Source organism: Thermobia domestica, chromosome 11 (genome assembly GCF_964235325.1).
Source record: "Thermobia domestica chromosome 11, izTheDome1.hap1.1, whole genome shotgun sequence".
Classification (NCBI taxonomy): Eukaryota; Metazoa; Arthropoda; class Insecta; order Zygentoma; family Lepismatidae; genus Thermobia; species Thermobia domestica.
Window position 1 is genome coordinate 198,249,361 of NC_137464.1, and position 21,669 is coordinate 198,271,029.

General features: G+C 35.3%; 1 protein-coding gene across 1 annotated transcript in view; it reads right to left on the bottom strand.

The window, feature by feature from the left end:
* Nucleotides 1-4,849: 4,849 nt before the first annotated feature.
* Nucleotides 4,850-21,669, bottom strand: part of LOC145664657 (uncharacterized) — a 29,130-nt gene continuing 12,310 nt past the window's right edge. Inside the window, exon 2 of the mRNA XM_081731497.1 lies at nt 4,850-6,076. Coding sequence (XP_081587623.1) covers nt 4,985-6,076 — 1,092 coding nt within the window. The 3' untranslated portion in view covers nt 4,850-4,984. The remainder of the gene's footprint in view (nt 6,077-21,669) is intronic.

A 21,669-nucleotide genomic window follows, 5' to 3' on the forward strand; every position in this document is an offset into this window, starting at 1 on the left:
TTAATGCTTAATGTCAATGAACGAAAATCGTTAATACGTGGTGCAAGAATATAACTATTCAAGGACTCATGTGGCCTCCCAACTCACCTGATATGAATCCAATTGTAAAGTTTGGGTCAATATGAACAAAAGACTCAATAGATAACTATCTCGGATAGAATGGAACTCATGGAACAGATAATCCGGGAGTGATTCCATGAAATCAAGGTTGCATAATGCAATAGCCCTGTCGCCAAAAGCCCTCGACGATTCCCCTGCACTTCCTAAAGCCCATGGGCCACATACGAAATCTAGTTTGAGGTATTGTACCTCTCAATGTTCGTACACAATATGTCTTACTGTTAAGAAATTGCATTTTTTGTTTTGTGCTATTATTGTTGATTTTTCATACTTTTATGTATAATTCTTCCCACAGCCGTTTTTTGCTAAAAACACACATAGCTACTAATATATGCATATAAATTCATTATATGCATATAAAAAACCTGAAACTGCGGCGCAAGTATCAGGAATGAACTGCTTATTAAGAATATGCATTGTAATATTATCAGTAATTCATGCAAAAACTCATATTGGCTGATGTATGTTGTGAAAACCATATCCGAGGAAGTGTTACTATTTTTTCTATACAGAGTGTATATGAATCAGATTGCAAAGGTATGTAGCCACGGGGGAAAAGGGGGCCCTGTCTTTCCAAACTATTTCCAGCTCCAAAACGAGGTTCATCTGGTATATTTAATAAACTTATTTAACAGTTAATGCAAATGAGGGATGCTTATAGTGAAATATGAAAATTTAAAAAAAAGAAAACATCATCAATACGGTTTATACACCTAATTGAAACAACTAAAATTAATCATATGCCTTATATTCTCATTTCCCTAACTGGGGCACTGTGAACTCGCTACTATGTTATTGCATAATAATATGAGTTGATATTTTTTCGAGTTTTTTCCCTTTAGTATTTTAACCTACATGAACACAAAGTCAGATAAACAGACTGCTGTAAACAGCATTTGTTTTCTTATGAATAGCTTATTCATTTGTCTTACAATCCGGTTTTCAACTTCAGTACTGTCAAGATCCGTCTTTTGATAAGGTAGCATCGTGAAAACATAATATGTGTATAGTATACATGGTGAGGTAAAATGCTTTCATATTCTGAAAGAGGTCATTTGTTCTGTTTTTAATGTGTGAAAAGCTTTCTTTCCTCTGAAAGTAATGTTCCCCTAGAACAACCTGTTGATTACACCCCTGATTCTCCTGTAATAAAAGTTGAGTTCCAGTTCCAAATCGAAGAAAAATCCACTAGAAATTAGACGTGGGACTCGCTCGTTTTACTAATTGTTTTATATGGAAACCTTTAAAAGTGTGTATCATGACAACCAGTTGTCATATAAAGATGTAGTTTTCACGTATGTGTTCGTAATTCTTTTCTCTACTTGGTAAAGTGAGCAGTTAATGTGCTAGTACAATATTTCTAATAAGCGCCTCTGGTATTGTCAAGATTCGCAGTAGCGCGAGAAGTCAGCGTGCAGAACTACTTGTCGCAAATTGTCAACACCACTCAAAGCCAATTGGACGCCGCGTGAAGCCAACTCAAGGTCATGCCGCTTATCATTTGAAACACACAATAGTGATGAGGGTTATTGAGGTCTACGTATATTTGAAACGCATACATATTATCAACACTTGCTGATCCATTGCTGGATTAAGATCTTTCCAATACTTTTTGACAACAATATATGTTGGGTAATTTGTTTCCTAGATATTTGCAGTAGTACCTAATTTCGTCACACCACCTTGTATTAGAATGCTGTGTAGGTCACTTCTTGTCACTTGTGGTATCCAGTAAAAAATTTGCTTTTGTCTACCTTGTACGGTTTGTTTCCTAAGAGAGTTGTATCCATTTATTTATCTATCCATCTAATCTCTCTCTCTCTCTCTCTCTCTCTATATATATATATATATATATATATATATATATATATATATATACAGAACCAGTTGTTAAAGAATTAGAATAATATCACACTGTTCAAAATGTTTAAAACATTTTTTTTCGTGTGTGTTTTAAGACATCTTTAAAATATTTTAAACACCTTTTTCATGTTTTAAACACATGCTTTGTTCTTTTTTTTTTTTAAAAAAAAAAACTATTTTTTCCAACCCTGCTATACACGTGTGTGTGAATTACAAAGTATTAAAGAGCTCATTAATGGACATCAGTATATGAACACATTGACATTATAGTAAACGAATGATTTTTGCTTAATTTGGAGATTAGTGCTCTGCGTCAATTACTGCTCTACGTGTCCTTCTATACATTATATGGCTGTAACCTACATGTGACAATCGATAAACTTTACGATGGCTGATTCCCAAAGTCTCGCTGTCTACTTAGTTCCTCAATATTCGAGGATTTGGACATCTGGTGAAGTGTGTACAGATTAGTCACCACCTGTACTACACCACTTCCCGTACTATTTGTATACGAATATCGGATAGTACCTTTTTAACGAATGAAGACAGGAATTGGTGGTCAACAGCTCCATTCTCTACGCTAATGTTCTATTTTTGAAACTTGATTTTTCGTTTTCTTCTTTTATTGTTAATTTTAGAAGAGAACAAACACACAAGAACCGCAAATTGAGCTCCTTTGTGGCTAATCGGTTAGCGTACGCGCCTTTGGCGTGGGAGACCCGGATTCGATTCCTGGCGGGAGCTCATGTGGTTCGGATTACACATTAATCAGTAGGTCCATGTCTCATATAGCCTCGCTGCTGAAAGAAACGTTGAACTCAAAATCAACTTAATAACAACATTAATTGTTAATGTGCACTACTCACTTTACAATTTCTTTAGACAGACCATCAATCCTGCTGTTTCAATGGTGAACTCTAATGTGAAGTTATCCATGCTTTGTTAGCCTAACTTACATGGTGTTTTTCACACGAGTTTGTATTCTATAAAACTCTGCGTTTCTTTCCTCTGCAGACATACCTCTTGCACCGAAGAAACCCATGCAACATCTCAGACGACAGTATGCAGTACTAGATATCGTATATTCCAACATTTGCTCTATACTCATTACAGCAATAATGGTAAAGATTCGCTAACATATAGCATGATAATCGTCCAGAAATTTTAATTGATCTGTGTAGCCGACACGGATTTATAGCCACACTGAGTAATTACGTATTGCTCCACATAAAAAAGAAGCCGAACTAAAAACAACTTGTGTAAATATTCTCAATACGGCTTAATTGCTTCTATGGTTCCTTTATTCTGAGAAACCACGCATCCATCTCTTTGTAGACTCTATATTTCTATATACGAGTCCTTGACCTGTTCTCGCGTTCAACAGACAGGGTTGACTACATTTTGAACATTTTGATTAAATTCCATTAACAACCATAAAAGTGAGAACAAACTATGCGGCAGAGATTGTTGTTTTATTTAAACATAGATAATAAGTGAAAAAAAAAAAAAACGGGTAAAGCATCATTACAACCATGTAATATATTCTGGTGACATTCTATGCCTTAATATTGTAATTATCTTGAGACAAGTGGATAAACGTCAATACTTGCCAAGAAGCTAATTGATCTCTAGATGTACAATTGTCAGAGTAGCATATCTCAATTCCAGTCAGCGCCCGCTAGAGATGTGATATCCACTTTTCACCTTCAGTAAGTATCCTAGTGAAATTCAGGAAGGCAGAGAAAGTATGTGACGTTCTGGGCCCTCGCAAATATCTTCGAAGCCATCAAACAAACTGTAGTAACTAATTTTTCTAGAAGTCACTAAGGATGACTTCAAATAACAAATCAATTGTAGAATTACTAAGCCGAAAACATAAATCGACGTAAGCCTTTAGTACGCCCAGAAAATATTGTTTGCAAACTGGTGTGACCTCAAGGTGTTTACCAGACATATATTTTGAAAGAATAATTTTCTCTCAGATAATCAATGATTTGTATAATTATGGTGGGAGTGTAGGTGGTGATAGCCAGAAATTCAGCTTGAATCACCTGTCAACTGTGAAACGAGACAGGTTTTCAGTAAGTTTCACGATATGAATGATTATCTGGCAGTAGCAAAGAAGTAAATTAACATCCTGCTGTCTATCATTTCTAGTGAACTTATGGTCAAGGCCACTTCGTTGTTTACGCTGAATTGTGCTCCATGTCATTTGGTAAGACTGGTTCAATTCTGGCACGAATAAAATGGAACCACAAAACTGTCGTGGCCAATCCAAAGCGCCACCACAAATCCAACTGAACTTCTGTGGGCCACACAGAATAAAAATTACGATCAAAAACACAGAAACCAACTACCAAGATTAAAGTGCTAGTTCTTTTACGTTTATTGACAAAATTGATTATTGCTGGTGCTGGTCTTGTCTCTGCAATGTCTAACAGCATGAAAATTACTATACTGCCAAACTATTAATACATTAACTCCGCTGCATTGGGAACTTCTGCTATTGGGACAAATTGTGCTGAAACAACAGGTTGCTAAGTTTTATTTATATTTTGAGGAAAAACTAATTAAATTCGTTTAGTAAATTAACTAAATCATTCTGTAAATTTGGACGAAATGTTGGGCTAGACTACTTAACTGGAAAATAGTTTTACGCAGAATTTTCATAATAGCTATTAAGGATAAATTCGAAAAGTCTCTTGACTTTGTATAGTGTACCTCCTCATAAATTGCAATACAATGTGCAATTAAAATAATAATTTCCAAGTATAAAACTTCGGCAAAGTTAGTAACCGTTGTACAGGCTTCCTGATCTACAGTGCATAAGTATGGAACGTTGAACTTTACAGAAAAAAAAAAAAGGTGCTAAATACAGTTTAATTGACAATGCAATATGTTGTTAAACTTATTTACACAAACGCATACTCCTGGCATACAACGGGTTACATGTTTCGTGTTACTTTAATGAGGTCTTAACAATTTCAGGTCAATCTAAATTTCAAGTACAATTATCAATTGTCACAAAACTTCCAACAACTGGACACAGTGACTGTTCATCCATAAAATGTCTGTGACGTTCGACAAACACCTCCCTGGCCAATTCATCACGCAACTGTAAACCATTAGTATCGTCACCCAAATCACAATCTTTGAGTTGATTATTATTTTGAAATTCTTCAGTACTAATGTCCAATATGTCTCCTTCTGTAATACATATGTTATGCAACACTACAATGGCAGCCACAACTTCCGAAGCCCTATCTGCATGTATTGTTAAAACACGTTTGAAAACGTGCCCCCACCTATGTTTTAGATGTCCAATTGCACGATCTATCACACTATGTGCTGCAGAATGATACTCATTAAAAATTGGTTGGTGTGATGATGTATATGGTTCTTTGTAAGGAGTCACTATACTAACGGGGTTTGTTTGGCACGGATATCCACTATCTCCCAATAAAAAATACCCTTGAGGAGGAAAGAGATTTTCGCAATATATAGGGTTCAAGCACAACATCTGTGAATCACGAGTTGAACCTGCACTATCTACAAATAGGTGCCTAAAAAGCATATTCGTATCACAAATCACTTGGAAGTAAACAGACGTTCGAAGCTTTCTACTTATATCGCCTTTATATTTTCTCCGACGTACCACTCGTACACGGGAGCTACCGATTGCGCCTACTGCTTTATGGAAAACTTCTGTTCGACTTAAACGACAAAATGAGTTGCCAATTTCATCAAATTCTTCTTCCTGAGGTAATGAAACAACAGATGACACTAAAGTCTGAGTCTGGGAAAGAATTCGATGCACCATATGATAAACAGTTTCCTTTGGTATATTAAGAGCTTGCTCAACACCCTTGTACGATGCTCCAGTTGAAAGCCATAAAAGAAACGCAAGTACTTCAACTTCCAGTTCCCATCCGTGTCGTTTTGTTCGTGGTAATTTTCCAATTAAGTTATCAAATACACTTAGGGACACTCGAAGAAGGGACCTGCAGGACGTATCATTGCGATTTCCCAGAATTTCCTGGAAGATAACATTATCTTGCGGCTTGCGGAAGTAGGTACCCTTTCTTTCAGCATCCTTTAGAAAAAAAGAAGGAAAAAAGAAAAGAGTAAAAACAGAAAATCAATAGTCAATATATTACATTTGAAATGGAAACAAATACATTTATTTATAGAAGAAAGAAAACGTCATCGAACGTATGTATATTAAATTTTCGGCCCATTTGGAAAATACAAGCACATGTGAAATGGTACAGAATGAATATAACATGCTCACAAAATTATTACTGACCTCTGTTCTAGAGGATAAGTCGTAAAAACTAGACCCATGAATTAGTCATTCTCAGCAAACAAACTACGCAGTGACAAATAAATAATGTAATGTAATTTACGCACAAACAACATTTTTATTCCCTTAAAGTTTTTGCTAACCTCTTTGGTATTTCGTTTCAAAATGTCGGCAGCTTTCAGCACTTCAATCGCTGGACGAGTAACATTCCCGCATTTTGTTAAGCTATTAAAACTTCCACACTGTAGTGATTGATCATCTAATCAAAATTTATTTTCAAGCCTTCTGCTCTGAATTAATATTACGTTACTACAATCAATACAATGTTGCTGTCTTAGAAGGAGAGCTTTGAGGAGTGTGCAGTAATGATAATAGTGAAGATGCCTTTCGTTAAATGTGAAGAAAAGTGTCAAGATACTAGGAATTTTGCAAAGTTTATGGTGCATTACAAGAAAGCGACTCGGAGGTTACACTTGCTTTCCGTAGAGTGTTTTCAATTATGTGTGTGCAATGTGAGTGTATGCAGTATCTTCTTTTTTTCGTGATATTCATGCAATCAGTATAATCATTTTCTTCAAATATATGCTTCAAAACATCGAAAAATTAACTTCTGGTTTCAGTTATCAAACAGAACCTCAATTTACAGAGACTTTGGGTTCGGATTTGACTTTACCAACATTTGATTATATATATTTCAGTTTCAATTCCTGGTGAACGCTTAACAAAACTCTCACACACTGAATGAAATCTGTGTTTCTTCTTACCCTACGTTAATACTGCGCACTTTTATAGTCTTACATAATCAATTGCAAGGCTTTATGAGAGCCCGGCCCGTTGGTTGCAATTCTCAATTTTGGAAGGAGTTACAGAGAAAGAGTAAAAAGAAGCTGTAGGCAATTATCTTTGGATACTTTTTTTTTCTGATTAGGTTTAACGTTCGCTTTTACTGGTTTAACCGAGGTTATACGACACGAGGCTTGACATAAAATCTGAACTACATGAAGTCCTACTGGGAATTAGACGCCCTAATGATATTTTTCAAGCAGAGATATGGTTTAGAAAGAAATTTCAGTAGATTCAAGGTTACAGTAATCTAAATGATGGAAAAGCAGCGAATATCGAAATCACAGGCTTTATAGCGATCAAGTAGTTGAAGCTTTAATGAAAATATTTGATCTAAAACAAATAAAACATATAAGGTATATGATTTAATACGATGCAGATAATCAACGGGATGCACTCCAAGAGAAAACATTAGTTTACGGAAAAGATATGTACTGAAGAAGGCAAACTAATTAGCGAATATAGCAGTAATTAAATTGCACATTGGTATCCGAAAGAGCATGTTATGACAGATTGATCGATTTGAGCTTGACGTGTCTCTTCAACACCGAGACTAAACCTACCGCTTAAAGGAGGGTCGGCACCATTGCTCAGGACTGTATCCGGTAATACCCCAGAGAAAAATCTAACACAGAAATAGTTGCTCAGAAAGGTGTTAGATACTTGGCTTCATATTTGAGTTTTAGCAGGGAAGTCTCTGGCTTGATCAAGAACAATCTACAAAAACCAAAATATATAGCGTAGATTTTGGTTTAAACCAGGTTCTTTTGGTTTAAATAATTTGCTCTATGTTATTACGGACTTGATCGAAATTTTTATAATTTTAAAAATCAGATTGCAATATTATTTTAGTGTGTAACAATATTACCTTGGAAAAACCAAGTAACATAAATAAGTATAGTTACATACTTGTAGAAGGACACCAGAAAACCCAAACAATTATATAACAAAAACATTATGTTTGTGAAAAATGTGAAAGCAGTGTTTTCCCGCATACGTCACGAAAACTATTATTTCAGAGTTTAAAATGCACTGGTTCCGAAGGACATGAGAAAGAGAAATAACAAATGACGCGCATATAAAAACTTATGGTTCCTAGACCAAGGTATTTAATTTTATTTAGTAATTGAGACTCGGTCGTAGTCTCGTTTCGTTTTGACTTGCTTTACTAACTCGGACAGTATCGGGCAGGTGGTACAGCGGGGGACACTTCTAAATGGTACACCTTAGCCGTAAATCTCCATATGGCTGTACCATTTAGAAGTGTCCCCCGCTGTACAATTGTATTGACCACTGCAGAAACGCGAACATATTGTCGTCGTTCCTGAGTAACATTTATGGATTTGAAAATGTAAGTTGCATATTACATGATTTTTTATTACACTTTTACATATGATTATGGCAGGAAAGCACATATTAATTGAATCCTCATAACCGTAGGTTATGATAAATCCGGATTGATTACCTCTTTATTTGTTTTTTTAATTATTTTAATAGGTATTTTAATGGTTTAGTTAGCTTAATTTATTACCATTATTTCAATTATTGCAATTAATTTTAATTATTGCAAAGGTTACAATGACAACTGTTATATTGCTTTGTCGCAAGCATACTGCTTAAGAGTTTTCTGTGATTGGTCACCAATAGGTGTCATAACTATGTATACATTTATACTACAACCTCATGCCTCATTGGCCACACCTGGTACCAATGGCCATTTCATGTTATTATTCATCGCTATGTCCCTCACCCAAGCATTCTATGCATAAACTGACGTTGCATCCCAGTGTACAGAAATTTTAATTTGTGTTTTTGCAAATTTCACCATACCAACTGTTTTCCAGTGCTATCTTCTTAACTTGGTAAACTCCTTATACAGGGTAACCATCAAACTGTGATCAAAATTAAGAATCTTGGGCATCCATTCCAGGATTGCTCAGTATTTTTTTTTTTTTTTTAAGTGAGGGAATATTACGGACTTGATCGAAATTTTTATAATTTCAAAAATCAGACTGCAATATTATTTTAGTGTGTAACAATATTACCTTGGAAAAACCAAGTAACATAAATAAGTATAGTTACATACTTGTAGAAGGACACCAGAAAACCCAAACAATTATGTAACAAAAACATTATGTTTGTAAAAAATGTGAAAGCAGTGTTTTCCCGCATACGTCACGAAAACTATTGTTAATATGACTGTCAAGAGTCATTTCAGGACAAAACGATAAACAATTGCACAAGTGAAACCATTATACAGAATTGCATATGGACAATTTCAAAGTACTGCAGGGTACAGAAGAACTAATTCAGTCCAAGTTAGTTTACTAAGACTTTTTTTAGTCCAAGAAATACGACGACTTAATTTGCATATTAGTAAGAAAAGTTAATAAAGATACGAATTGTTTTAGTGCACTTTGGCTCTGACCCATTTATACATAAATAGATACTTCTGATTTCATTAAATGCCTCTTGTGGGGTTTGTATGAACCCCCCCTCCCCCCCAAAAAAGTACGGCATTTCGATGTGTTTTATCAATAGTAAACATTATTAAAATGAAACAATATTTAGAATTTTCCTTTGATTGCAACTGCATAATAATAATAACAAACTATAAAAAAATCACAAAAGAAACACTCAAACTTTTTTTTTTAAAAAAAGTTGCTTTTCTAGTATAATCTCTCTGAGTAATGAACGGGAAATTTAGGTCTGAATATAATACGAATAATATACGGGTGTGAAACGTGATAACCCACAAATGTGTGTTCATCAAGATTTTACTAACACTTAACGTGTTTGCACACGATACCGACAAAATCGGCGGAAGCAATGATAATATCGGTGTCGTGTACTTTGCACACGTCGCGAACAATGTCGGTGGAAGCCCCGACAATATCGTTGCCGGTGATGAGCGAAGTAATCGACACTCATAATATATATTCTGCACTGTGTTTCTAAAAATCTTCTCCATATATGAAAACAAATAAAAGTAATAATCGGGAAAATTATTTTTTAAAACAAGGATTACAAAAGCTGTTCTGAAGAGGTGTGGAGGACGGTACAAAACTTAGAAAAAATAGGCCTATGCCTAAACATGTTTAGATTTAACAGTGCCGTTTTAAATAGATTTCGTAAACATATTATTTTCGTTTCGATAAGAATTGATGCTGCGGTACATTGCAAACTATATTAGTTTTAATTTTTGTTGAAACACTGTTACATATTATATGTATGTATATTATTTTGTTTTACATTCAATTAACACTAATGTCATATTAGATTAAATGATAAGATTCGAATTAGTAATTCTGTTTTACGTTGCTCCATACATACCTGTCGTTTCTCGTTTCTTTTTGTCCATGAGCTCAAAATCCTCGGCAAGGCCTGCATAAACTTCTCACCATGCTTTTTGCTTTTCAAGTCTGTCCTTGAAAGAGTCTGTTATCTTATCCCATATGCAAGGTCTACATTCCACAAGTTCAATAAGGGTTAAAATATCGTATGGAAAAATTCTTGCCATCTCCAAAATTCTAAGCAAAACTAGAAAGGTAAGAATGCAATAATACACAACCTTTTCATCCAGTCACTGTAGCTAAACTGCAGAACTCTATCAGGGGGTCGATCCAGGCACAAAGGGGAGAGGGAAAACTTGGATACACAGCTTTGGTCTTTGTTTTCAATTGCCATTCCCCAAATTCTTTTAAAAAATGGGGGATTTGGGATAGTTCTGGAAGTGAAAGAAAAAAATCTGCAACAAGTGAAGCATGGAGTCACATCCCGTTGTTGAGATCACAATCAAGAAAATGCCAAATGAGTCACTTGTCCTTGGAGCTTTGCAAAGAGTGTTTGATTATGCTGGTTTCGTTTCAAAATAATAATAATTCTACTTTAACTTGTCAACAAATATTCTATTCAATCATTGCTTATTGAGTGGGACTGGGAAAAGTGATCTGCACACAATTCTGATGAAAATAAAAGGAAGTAATAATAATCAGAATTTTTTGCATATGCTTATGTTCACAGTGTATCTAACTTTGAAAATTAGGCTTAAATTAATTTCCAGAATGTAATAAAATTTAAATGGATCAGATTTAAAAAAATACCATCAGAGTGTGTGTGTGTGAGAGAGAGAGAGAGAACAAAAATAAAAAGCGAGTGGAAAATAATCAAGAAATTGGTTATCTAAATTTCCTATATTCTATTTGGTAATAGCTATTTAGAGGGAACCAGTACTCTTTAGACTTCCCACATTTTATACTTATTTAATAAAGGGAGTTAGCTACTCCAAAACAGAGACTGTAAAAAAGTAATAAGCTGTTCCGAAGTTGTTTGTAGGACAAGATAATAATAATACTATACAATTGTAATAGAAAAAATGAAAACAAAATTCCAAAGACAAGACACGAAACAAGAATACACAGTGCCTTGTCACTCACTCTCTTCATCTAACCCACTGGCCGGCCGACATTATCGGCCGCATGTGGATCCAATCATAAGAAAACATGGCCCCCGACAAAATCGGTGTCGGCGATATCGCCGACAATATCAGGGGCTTGGCCGACAGCATCTGCGGTGTCGGAAGATCGGCCGATAATGTCGGTGGCGTGTGCAAGCTACGATTTGAATACATTGAAATCGATTTCACAGCCGACATTATCGGCGCTTCCACCGATATTATTGTTGCCGTGTGCAAACGCACTTACACTTTTACGAACCTTTTTTCATTTTTTGGTTTATTTATTTATTTTTTTAACCAGCTGGTTTAAACCAGCCAACCCTGATATTAACAAACTTTAATTAATAAAGTTCCTTATATTGTTATTACTTCTACGACTATACCTTATAAGCTTCTGCACGAATGTTAATACTATACGTAATCAAAATATTCACCGATTTGGGTATAAATATGTATTTTGGTGACAATGAATCTCCAAGGTAAACTCGTGTCCAAAATTTATGTCGCATATATTTAAAGATTACGTAATAGAAATAACTAACTCTCTTTCTTAATGAGAGAAAATTTTGTGTATATTTTCGGAAGTGTGAAGAAAAAGAAAACACATTATTTCTTTTAAAAAAATCAATAAAAAATTAAAAAAATGGAGATATAATTTTAAAAAAATCCGAATTTTTTATCGCCAAATTCTAAGTTCACTTTCCATAAGCATGGCCGGCGCGCGGGGAATTTAAAAAGAGAGGAAATTATGTGCTTTATCAGAAATACGCGTAATTATGTCATAATGTTTGTTATTATACATCTGACACAGTCACAATTTGCATGGATATTATAAACATTTTACACGTAATAAAGCAACCAAAGAGAAATAAGTTACAAAATATGCGAAGTGATCAGGCATTCTTGTTAATTTCTTATGCCATATAGCTTTACCAAGTCGGCAAATTTTAACTCACCTTCGAAGCGTAGATTGTTAGCGTGTGCTCCCTAGGTGCTTTTATATATATATAAAGCTTGATTCTGTCAATTCGTTAAACAACAATTTTTTGTTCTAACAATCTTTCTTAGTATCCTCTTGATTCTAGTTTATTTGAATATTTGCAAATAAGTCAGAATTATGTCTGAGTCAATACATTTCAAGTGATCATACACGTGCCGCTCGACCATCTCCAAAAAATTAATTTTTTCATGAATGTTCATCCTATATCAGGGTACTTCAAAACAACCATCATTGGATTTTTAAAACATCCCGTAGCGACTGCCGCCATTTTGCGTTTTCTCGATTTCAGGCGTTTACGTTAGTTTGAATATCTCAGCATGTGTTTGTTCTACCAAATTGAAGTTTACTGGGCGTCCCCAACTTGTGCACAGCAATAACTTTGATCTCTTAACATTTTTGCCTAAAACCACTTGAAAGAGGTGAAATCAGGGCCTACAGTAGCAACATTTTTGGACATTGAAGACATGTTTGAGAAGAGGAAGCAACTGACGTAATGTCTGAATTCGTGTGCATGTAGTCCGGGGAAGCAACTGACGTAGAGGTCTGAATTTGTATGCATGTAGTCCGGGGTCATAAGTTTATACACAAAAAATTGCAGGCCTGTAGCTGCTCCTAAAGGCCTGAAAAAAAAAAGTCGTAAAATTGGGGAATTATACCAATTCGGCACATATCAGTGTCCAATATTTCTAATGGGCCTGGATAAAAAAATCTGAAATTTTGGGAATAGCTACTCCTTTAGTATATCATAACAAAGCACAAAAGCGAAGGTCAAAGAAATAATGACGTCATACTCTAGATGTGCTTTGTTCATAAATTGAACTGGAAATTCGTTGTTGTGAAGTAAAGTATAGTAGGATGAATGGTTAGTCCAGTCAAGGCTCTTAAGCTCGTTTCTTTCCTCTCACTGTCTAATCACACCCACAGCAGCACTGGCGAAGAATGCCGCTATCAGCAGAAGGTGAGAAAAGTCAATACGCAAACTTGGCAAAAAGTCCGTAAGTACTCACTGCTTTTGCTCTTTGCTATATCAATGATATTAAATCCTGTTTATTCTTGTTTTGACCGTCAACTCATACAGGAGACGGTTGTCCTTTCGTCTGATCTACATTCCCCAGTCAGTGAATACTCACTCATTGTCAACACTGAGTTTATGCGTTGGTTAGAAGGGAGTATGTTTATCATTGTTATTCATAAACAAAAATTCTTTCTACTGCATTGTTTACTACCTGTACTGCAATGCTGAATAAGGTATGAGCTAAACTGTGAAGATTACGTAGATTCTAAACAAGTTACTTAAGTCGCAGCTATAAAATGTTTAGATCTTGCTTAACTGGACATATATAAGTTTTCAATACCGTTGTTTAAATTACAGACCCATAATACCTTTCTGAAAGTCTTTACCGAAGACAAATCACTGGACTCAGCTAACCAGGGTGGAAAAAACTCATGATTTTTTTAAAAAAAATAATTTTTGTTGATTTTTTGGATTTAAATCGATTTTTTTGATTTAAATCAAATCTTTCTTCTCGCGTAATACAAGACACGAACTGAAGATAAAACATTAGGAATTAATATTAAATGTTAATTATGCCATTTAAGTTAAAGTATTGGGTTTGAATTTTGAATTGATTGCCAGTCGTTAACTTATTTCAATCCCAAATAGAGATGCAAGGGTTCGGGGGGAAAATCTTTTTTTTTTTTTGGGTGGGGTGGGGTGGTGGACTCGGGTTTTTCGGCTTCGCTTTTTTGCTTGGGAAATTTTGGTCTTTTTTCCAAATTCTGTTTTAAATTGATAAAGCAAGTTTCGTTTCGCTTCTCTACAATACAAAAACTCATTTAAGTAGTAGTGGATGCAGATAATACAAAACCTCGGAAATAAACATAAATTTCGAAAACATATTTCACACCATTTTAATTCTCAACACATTTTTGTTATGAAGCCCAAAAAATTAATCCATGTGTATATAATAAGTTGCAGTTAAGTTTTAACTTTCATATGCATTATAAGCAATATTTTTTATTGTAAATTACAAATACAAAAACAAGGGAAAACTGTTACATGACATACAGAATTTATTGTACTATGTGTGTGAGTTCAAACAAATAACACATCGGGAAGATAATATATTTACTGAACAAACGCACAAAACAAATTTAAGTTTCGACGCCGTAGCCTTCTCAAAAATAACATGTTCTTCTCTTTGTTCATTACGTATATCAAGTGGCTCAAGTGGTACAACGTTGGCTTCGCATTCGGGAGGTCATGGGTTCGATTCCCGCTGCCGACCATCCTGACTGGGGTTTTCCAGTGTTTCTCTCAGTCCTACCAGGCAAATGCCGGGATGGTACCTACTAAAACAGGCCCTGGCCGATACCTTCCCAAATCCTTTTTATGTTTCTGTTAGATATCCAGTATAAAATAGCCTCTGAGCTGCATCTGGTGATTGTTAAATAAATAAATAAATATCATTCCCTCGTCAATCTGTTATAGCCTATAATTTTATTATGTTTGACTTCCGAGATTTTCATAAACATTCGTACTAGAGTAACAACGAAATGTAATCATTTTTTTTTATTACAATTCAACGTATTACTTTAAAAGACTGAAAAAATGCAATCTTTCTATGGGACGCTCAAAAATCACCTAATTTGTTAATGCACCTCCTGCTTCCGCTTTTGCTATCCCTACAGAAACTTTTTTGAAATGGAACAGAAATGTTGAAAATGTATTTTCTATTTATTTATTACATACGTAATAATCTGTTACCACCTATCAGGTGCTTCGGACCTGCAAAATCGGTAAAGTCCCAAATTCTGTAATGCACTGACTGTTCCTTAAGCTTGTTTAGAGTCAGAAAAGTACTGAATTTTCTGTTCATGGATCATATGCGTAATACTGTTCATCTGAGCGTTTGGTTTCCAAAGCTCTGGAATATATAACCACAATTACGGTTTACCCAGTCCTGAAGGTTTCTGAATTTTTAACAAGTATTCAATATGTCATAACGGAACTTTCCCTTATTAAAAAAAAAAAAAAGAAAGAAAAAGAAAAAAGAAAAGAAAAGAAAACTACGAAATACAGTTAAGTCAAGCACAACAAACATGAGTGAGTGGTTAGCTTTTCCGCTTCTATTGGGAAATCCGCATTCGACCATTCCGACAAAAGTTCTTAATTCCACCTGTGAATGTAGAGATAGTGCGTGTACCGTGATTTCTGGCTGATTTCATTTCTTATGTTTTAAATTGTTGTTATTACTAATTACCAGCAATGACGGATTTGCGAAAGGGGTTAGGGTGGGGGTGTCTTTCAGACTGAAGTCTGTTCTCCGAAATTACGGAATTTCTAAAACAAACGAAATTTTAGTTATGTCTTTACTCATAAAGTTCAAGCTCCCCTCAAATGAAAATCAGGCATTTTTAGAAGAAACTAACCATTAATAAGAAAAAACCCTCCCAAAACATTTTTCTAAATCCGTACTGATTATTTGTATAAAATGATATTCAAGGTTGCATCCGGAAGATTATTGTTACATCATTATACAGCTACAGTATAATAGAAATGTGGAAGTATGCTCTGACGGATATATTGAAAAATATGTTTAACTATGTGCTAGAAACTAGAGTACTCAGCTCTAAGAAATGAAACACGAATAACTAAAAATGAAATGATCTAAAGAAGGAAAAAATGTTGATAACTCAGAAGTTAAATTTATATAGCCTCTAAAATTGCTCTCAAATACTATGTACTTAATGATTAATTCATAAACATGTGTTCCATCCATTATGATGGTGAATTCTAGAGGGGAAATATGGCATTTCGGTCATGAAATCTTGTTTAACTATAAAGTATACTATAAGAAAGCTATTTAGATTGACAAATCATGAAAATGAAAAAAGCCAAAATTTCCGTTTTTTCCCTAAAAAGCCGGCTTTTTATGTAAAAAAAAAATCAATTCAAAAAACCTGGCTATTTTGCATCTCTAATCCCAAACAATGTTTCTTAAGCACTAAGAAAAAAGTACGGCGACGTTTATCAACATGATACTTTTTATTTCACAAAAGTTACTCATATTTGGCAGGGGCATACCTATAAAAAAAAAAAAAAAAAAAAAAAAAAAAAAAAAAAAAAAATTGAACTAGCTTGCGGCACGAAAGAGATATAAAATACGCAAATATCGCCTAAAGTTATAAAATCTAAAAAAGAGTTAAGTTTCGCAGAGGGAATCGGACCCCTTTATAAATACGGCCCTATTATCTGGGAACAAACAAACAGACGCGCACACAAAAGAATTTTCATCCTAAATGTCCATCGTGATTTTCTCGTTGGAATAGTTAACGATTTAAAAACCTTATGTTACGAAGATAAGAAAGCAGAATTCCTCCGTTACCCGTTCAAAACTGGATTTTCCCTAATCATCCTCTGCATGAAACACTCATTTTCATACTGTGCTGTACATACATTTGCATCTTATTGTATAATGATTATCTTCCATAATTAAAATAACACAACTGATGGACTGTATCACACAAACGCTGGTTCGTTCTTTAATAGTTTGGTTTAATAATATTGTTAATATATCTTACAATTCCCGAGTTAAAATAAAATGCACATTGAACACAACGATGATGCAGCTATAGCCTCCGCGCTCACTCACACACTGCTGCTATACACAGTTTCAACAAGCACCTACACCTTTCTTCTTCTTCTTCTTCTACAGCTAGCAAGTTACATTAAACAAACATCTTTTAAAAAAAACTAAACAATTTAAATAAACAAGTTAGGACTAAACATAGCCCCCACCCTTGAACGATCTAGTTCAAGATACACACAAAAATGAATTAGTAATATTTGAAATGACATATAAAAAGTAAAACAAAACGGTAAATGAAAAATGTCTTTTTCAATCAAATGGCAATAGGGATGTTTTCACAACTGGTCTTTTGTAAACTCCATCTGAGGTCTTTACAGTCACTGCACGTACAACGTTATCGCTTCCAGGATGAATATTTACAATACGTCCCAACTTCCATTTTAAAGGAGGTAAGTTATCTTCCACAAGTAAAACTAAATCACCTTCCTTCACGTTGTTGTTTCTTTTCCACCACTTTGGACGCTGTTGTAACATAGAGATATATTCTACACTCCACCTCTTTCAGAAGTTTTGCTGAAGTCGTTGCACTAATTGCCATCTTGACAGTCGATTAAGTTTCTTTTCTGTATAATCTGGTTCAGGTATTGCCAACATTGGAGCTCCAATGAGAAAATGTCCTGGAGTTAGGCTACACAAATCATTGGGGTCTGAAGACAAAGGGGTAAGTGGCCGTGAATTCAGGCACGCTTCAATTTGACACAACACGGTTGACATTTCTTCAAAATTTAATACAGCATTGCCTACTATTCTTTTCAGATGATACTTCACGGATTTGATTCCGGCTTCCCACAATCCGCCAAAATGTGGTGCATGAGGTACATTAAAATGCCACTGTATGCCTTCCTTGCTAAGATAATCTGTGACACTAATATTATGATGATCAGATTTTAGCAACTTAACAAAATCTTTTAGCTCTTTGTTAGCTTTGACGAATGTTGTGGAACAGTCACTAAATATATCTGTTGGCTTTCCCCTACGAGCAACAAATCTTCTTAGAGCAGCTAAGAACGCTTCAGTTGTACAGTCACTCACAATTTCTAAATGGATTGCGTGAGTAGTAAAACATACAAATAATGCTACATATGCCTTGTAAGTTGTTCGCCCTCTGCCTTTAATTGCTTTGAGATGAATTGGCCCACAATAATCTATTCCTGAACGACTAAACGGCCGACTAGGATTTACTCTTGAAGCAGGTAAATCTCTCTCAAACTGTTCTACCGTTAACTTTTTATGGCGATGACATGTCACACATTTCCGAAGTAATTTGCGAACAAAATCTCTTCCATTTATAATCCAAAATGTCTGTTGTAAAGAAGATAATACCAGTCTTGGTCCACCATGCAAACACAATTTGTGTTCATTCCACACAATTAATTCTGTTAAATGGCTATCCCTTGGAAGTAAAATGGGATGCTTTCGATCTTCTGAAACATTGGCGTTTTTAAGTCGACCTCCCACACGTAAAATACCTTTATCATCGACAAATGGGTTCAAGCAAAGCAATCGATTTTTGGAAGGTAATGATTTTCCGTTTTTCAGGTACTCAATTTCTGATGCAAATGACCTTTGTTGAACAATCTTTATCAGACACATCAAGGCATTAGAAAGTTCTGTCACTGTAAGTGGACCTGTATACTTGTTTCCAGTATGCAACAGTTCGCTCAAGTTTCACCAACGATGAACAATTGTCAATAATGGAGGTATCAACATGAACATGCATACAAAGTATATGTTTTCTTTCCTCTTGGTTGACTAACTTTGAATCCACTGTATATTCATTACACTCTGGGAGAATGGGGTTTTTGAGCCACTCTGGGCCTGAGAACCATAAGTGATGTGCAAGTAAGGCAGAAGGTAATAAACCTCGAGAACCACAGTCTGCTGGATTGTTCTTTGAATCCACTTTGAGCCACTTCACTGATGGCAAAAGAGTTTGAATCTTTGCTACACGATTCGCGACAAACACTTTCCATCTGCTTGAATCCGAATTCAGCCACGATAACACAACAGTAGAGTCAGAATAGGCAATTACGTCATGCACTTCCAAACGTAATGAATTTAATATGAGATTCATCATTTTAGCTAATAGCAAGGCACCGCAGAGCTCTAATCGGGGCAAGGACACTTGTTTGATTGGAGCAACCTTCGTTTTTCCCATAACAATGTTCACACTCACTTGGCCGTCTTGAGATACATACCTCATATATACCACTCCACAATAGGCCTTTTCGGAAGAATCACAGAATCCTATTAACTCTCTTCTCGTAGCTTGAGTGATAGTGATACACCTGTTGATTTTGATGTTTTTCAATAAAGAAAGCTCTGAGTAGTAATTCCTCCATTTCCTCAAAATCCATTCAGGAACTGGACTGTCCCATTTTAAATTTAATTTCCAAATTTCTTGCAATAATATTTTTGCAATAATAGTAGTTGGAGAAATCAAACCTAATGGATCGAACACTTTTGCACTTTCTGATAAAATATTACGCTTAGTTACAACTGACTTAACTGACACAAGATTGACATTATATGAAAATACATCATTGGATGGATACCACAGAATTCCTAACGTTTTCACTGAATTACTACTATCAAAGTCTAAGCTACTCGTCGCTTGTTTCAAATGAGAGGGTACGGAGTCCAAAACGTTGGGACTGTTGGATGCCCATTTTCTCAGTTCAAAACCTCCTTTCTGCAATAATGCACTGAGTTGTTCTTGTAACTGAATTGCTTCACTAACTGAGTTGGCACCACTGATTAAGTCATCAACAAAAAAGTCTTGCATTACTACAGCCGCTGCAATAGGAAATGATTCTTCTTCATATTTCGCTAATTGTTGCAAACTTTTCACCGCTAAATATGGTGCTGAAGCTGTACCATAAGTTACCGTCACAAGCCTGTAATCTTTAATTGGAAGATTAGGTTTTTCACGCCACACAATTCGCTGGAAGTCTCTATGTTCTGGTTGGATTCTCACCTGTCTATACATTTTCTCAATATCAGCAGTCAATGCCACATTATGTTGTCTAAAACGCACAGGTAATGGAATTAAGTCACACTGCAACCTAGGTCCGACAAGTAACTTATCATTCAATGACACATTAGATGAAGTTTTACAGCTACCATCAAAAACTACCCTCAGTTTTGTCGTAGAACTGGAATCTTTCAACACTGCGTGATGAGGTAAATAACACACTTCACTGGTTGGTTTCAATATGTCACTTTCTGGAATAATCTCCATATGCCCAAGTACCTCATAGTCATGCATAAAATCTACATATAATTGACGCATTTTAGGCCTCTTCTTCAACCGACTTTCTACTTGCTTAAGGCGTTTAATTGCCACTTCACGTGACTCACCAAGTCTTGCACTGTTGTCACGAAACGGTAACTGCACATGAAACCTACCTGTCTCATCTCTTTGATGGGTCTTCTCGAAATAAATTTCACACTGTTTTTCTTCTGACGACATTATTTTTTGTGTAGGTATATCTTCCAATTCCCAAAACTGTTGCAAAATTCTTTCACTGTTGCACTGGATATGATATGTTGACGCTGTGAATTCTTTACGTCGCACTTCATCGTCGCCAGTAGAACCAAACAACACCCATCCTAATTTGGTATTCACTGCTACGGGAGAACCATTAACACCACTACACACACCCACCAATAGCAGTTGAGGATAAATATCTGCACCCAATAACAGATCAATTCTGTCAGGAACATTAAAATTCGGATCTGCTAATGTTAACCTGTTAACATGCGACCACTGCTTGTTTTTATGAATATACCGTTTTGGTAACATACCTGTTACCTTTGGCAACACTAACGCTTCTACATCAAATTCTGATTTAACATCATAACTTGATGTAAACACAATATTAACAACACCTTTTGCCCGAGCAACATTACTGGAACTCAGTCCCGAAACATGTACATACACCGGCTGTTTTTGTAAACCGAGCCGTTGTATGCAGTTTTCTGACACGAAGCTTTTTTCACTGGCTGAATCTAACAAGGCTCTCACAGGTTGTAAATTACCATATGAATCCTTCACCATCACTACTGCAGTTTGTAATAACACTGCATGTTGCACATTAGTTTCACTTGAAAAATGAGTCCCCACTGAAACACCTGAGTTCTGTTTATTTGGAAAATGAAGTAAAGTATGATGACGTTTGCCACACTCACGACACGATGCTGATTTGCAACTGCACAGTTTATGATTAGATTGTAAACAATTAAAGCATAATGCTTTGTTTTTCACTAAAGAATGCCGTTCGTCAACTGACAGCGAAAGAAAGTCATCACATTTATGCAAAGGATGATTTTTGCTTTTGCACTGGCAACACGAAAATTGAGCATGATGCGCTATTGTTGATTTTTTATTACTCTTGTTTGACTCACTAGGTGGGGTTGATTTTGTATTTGA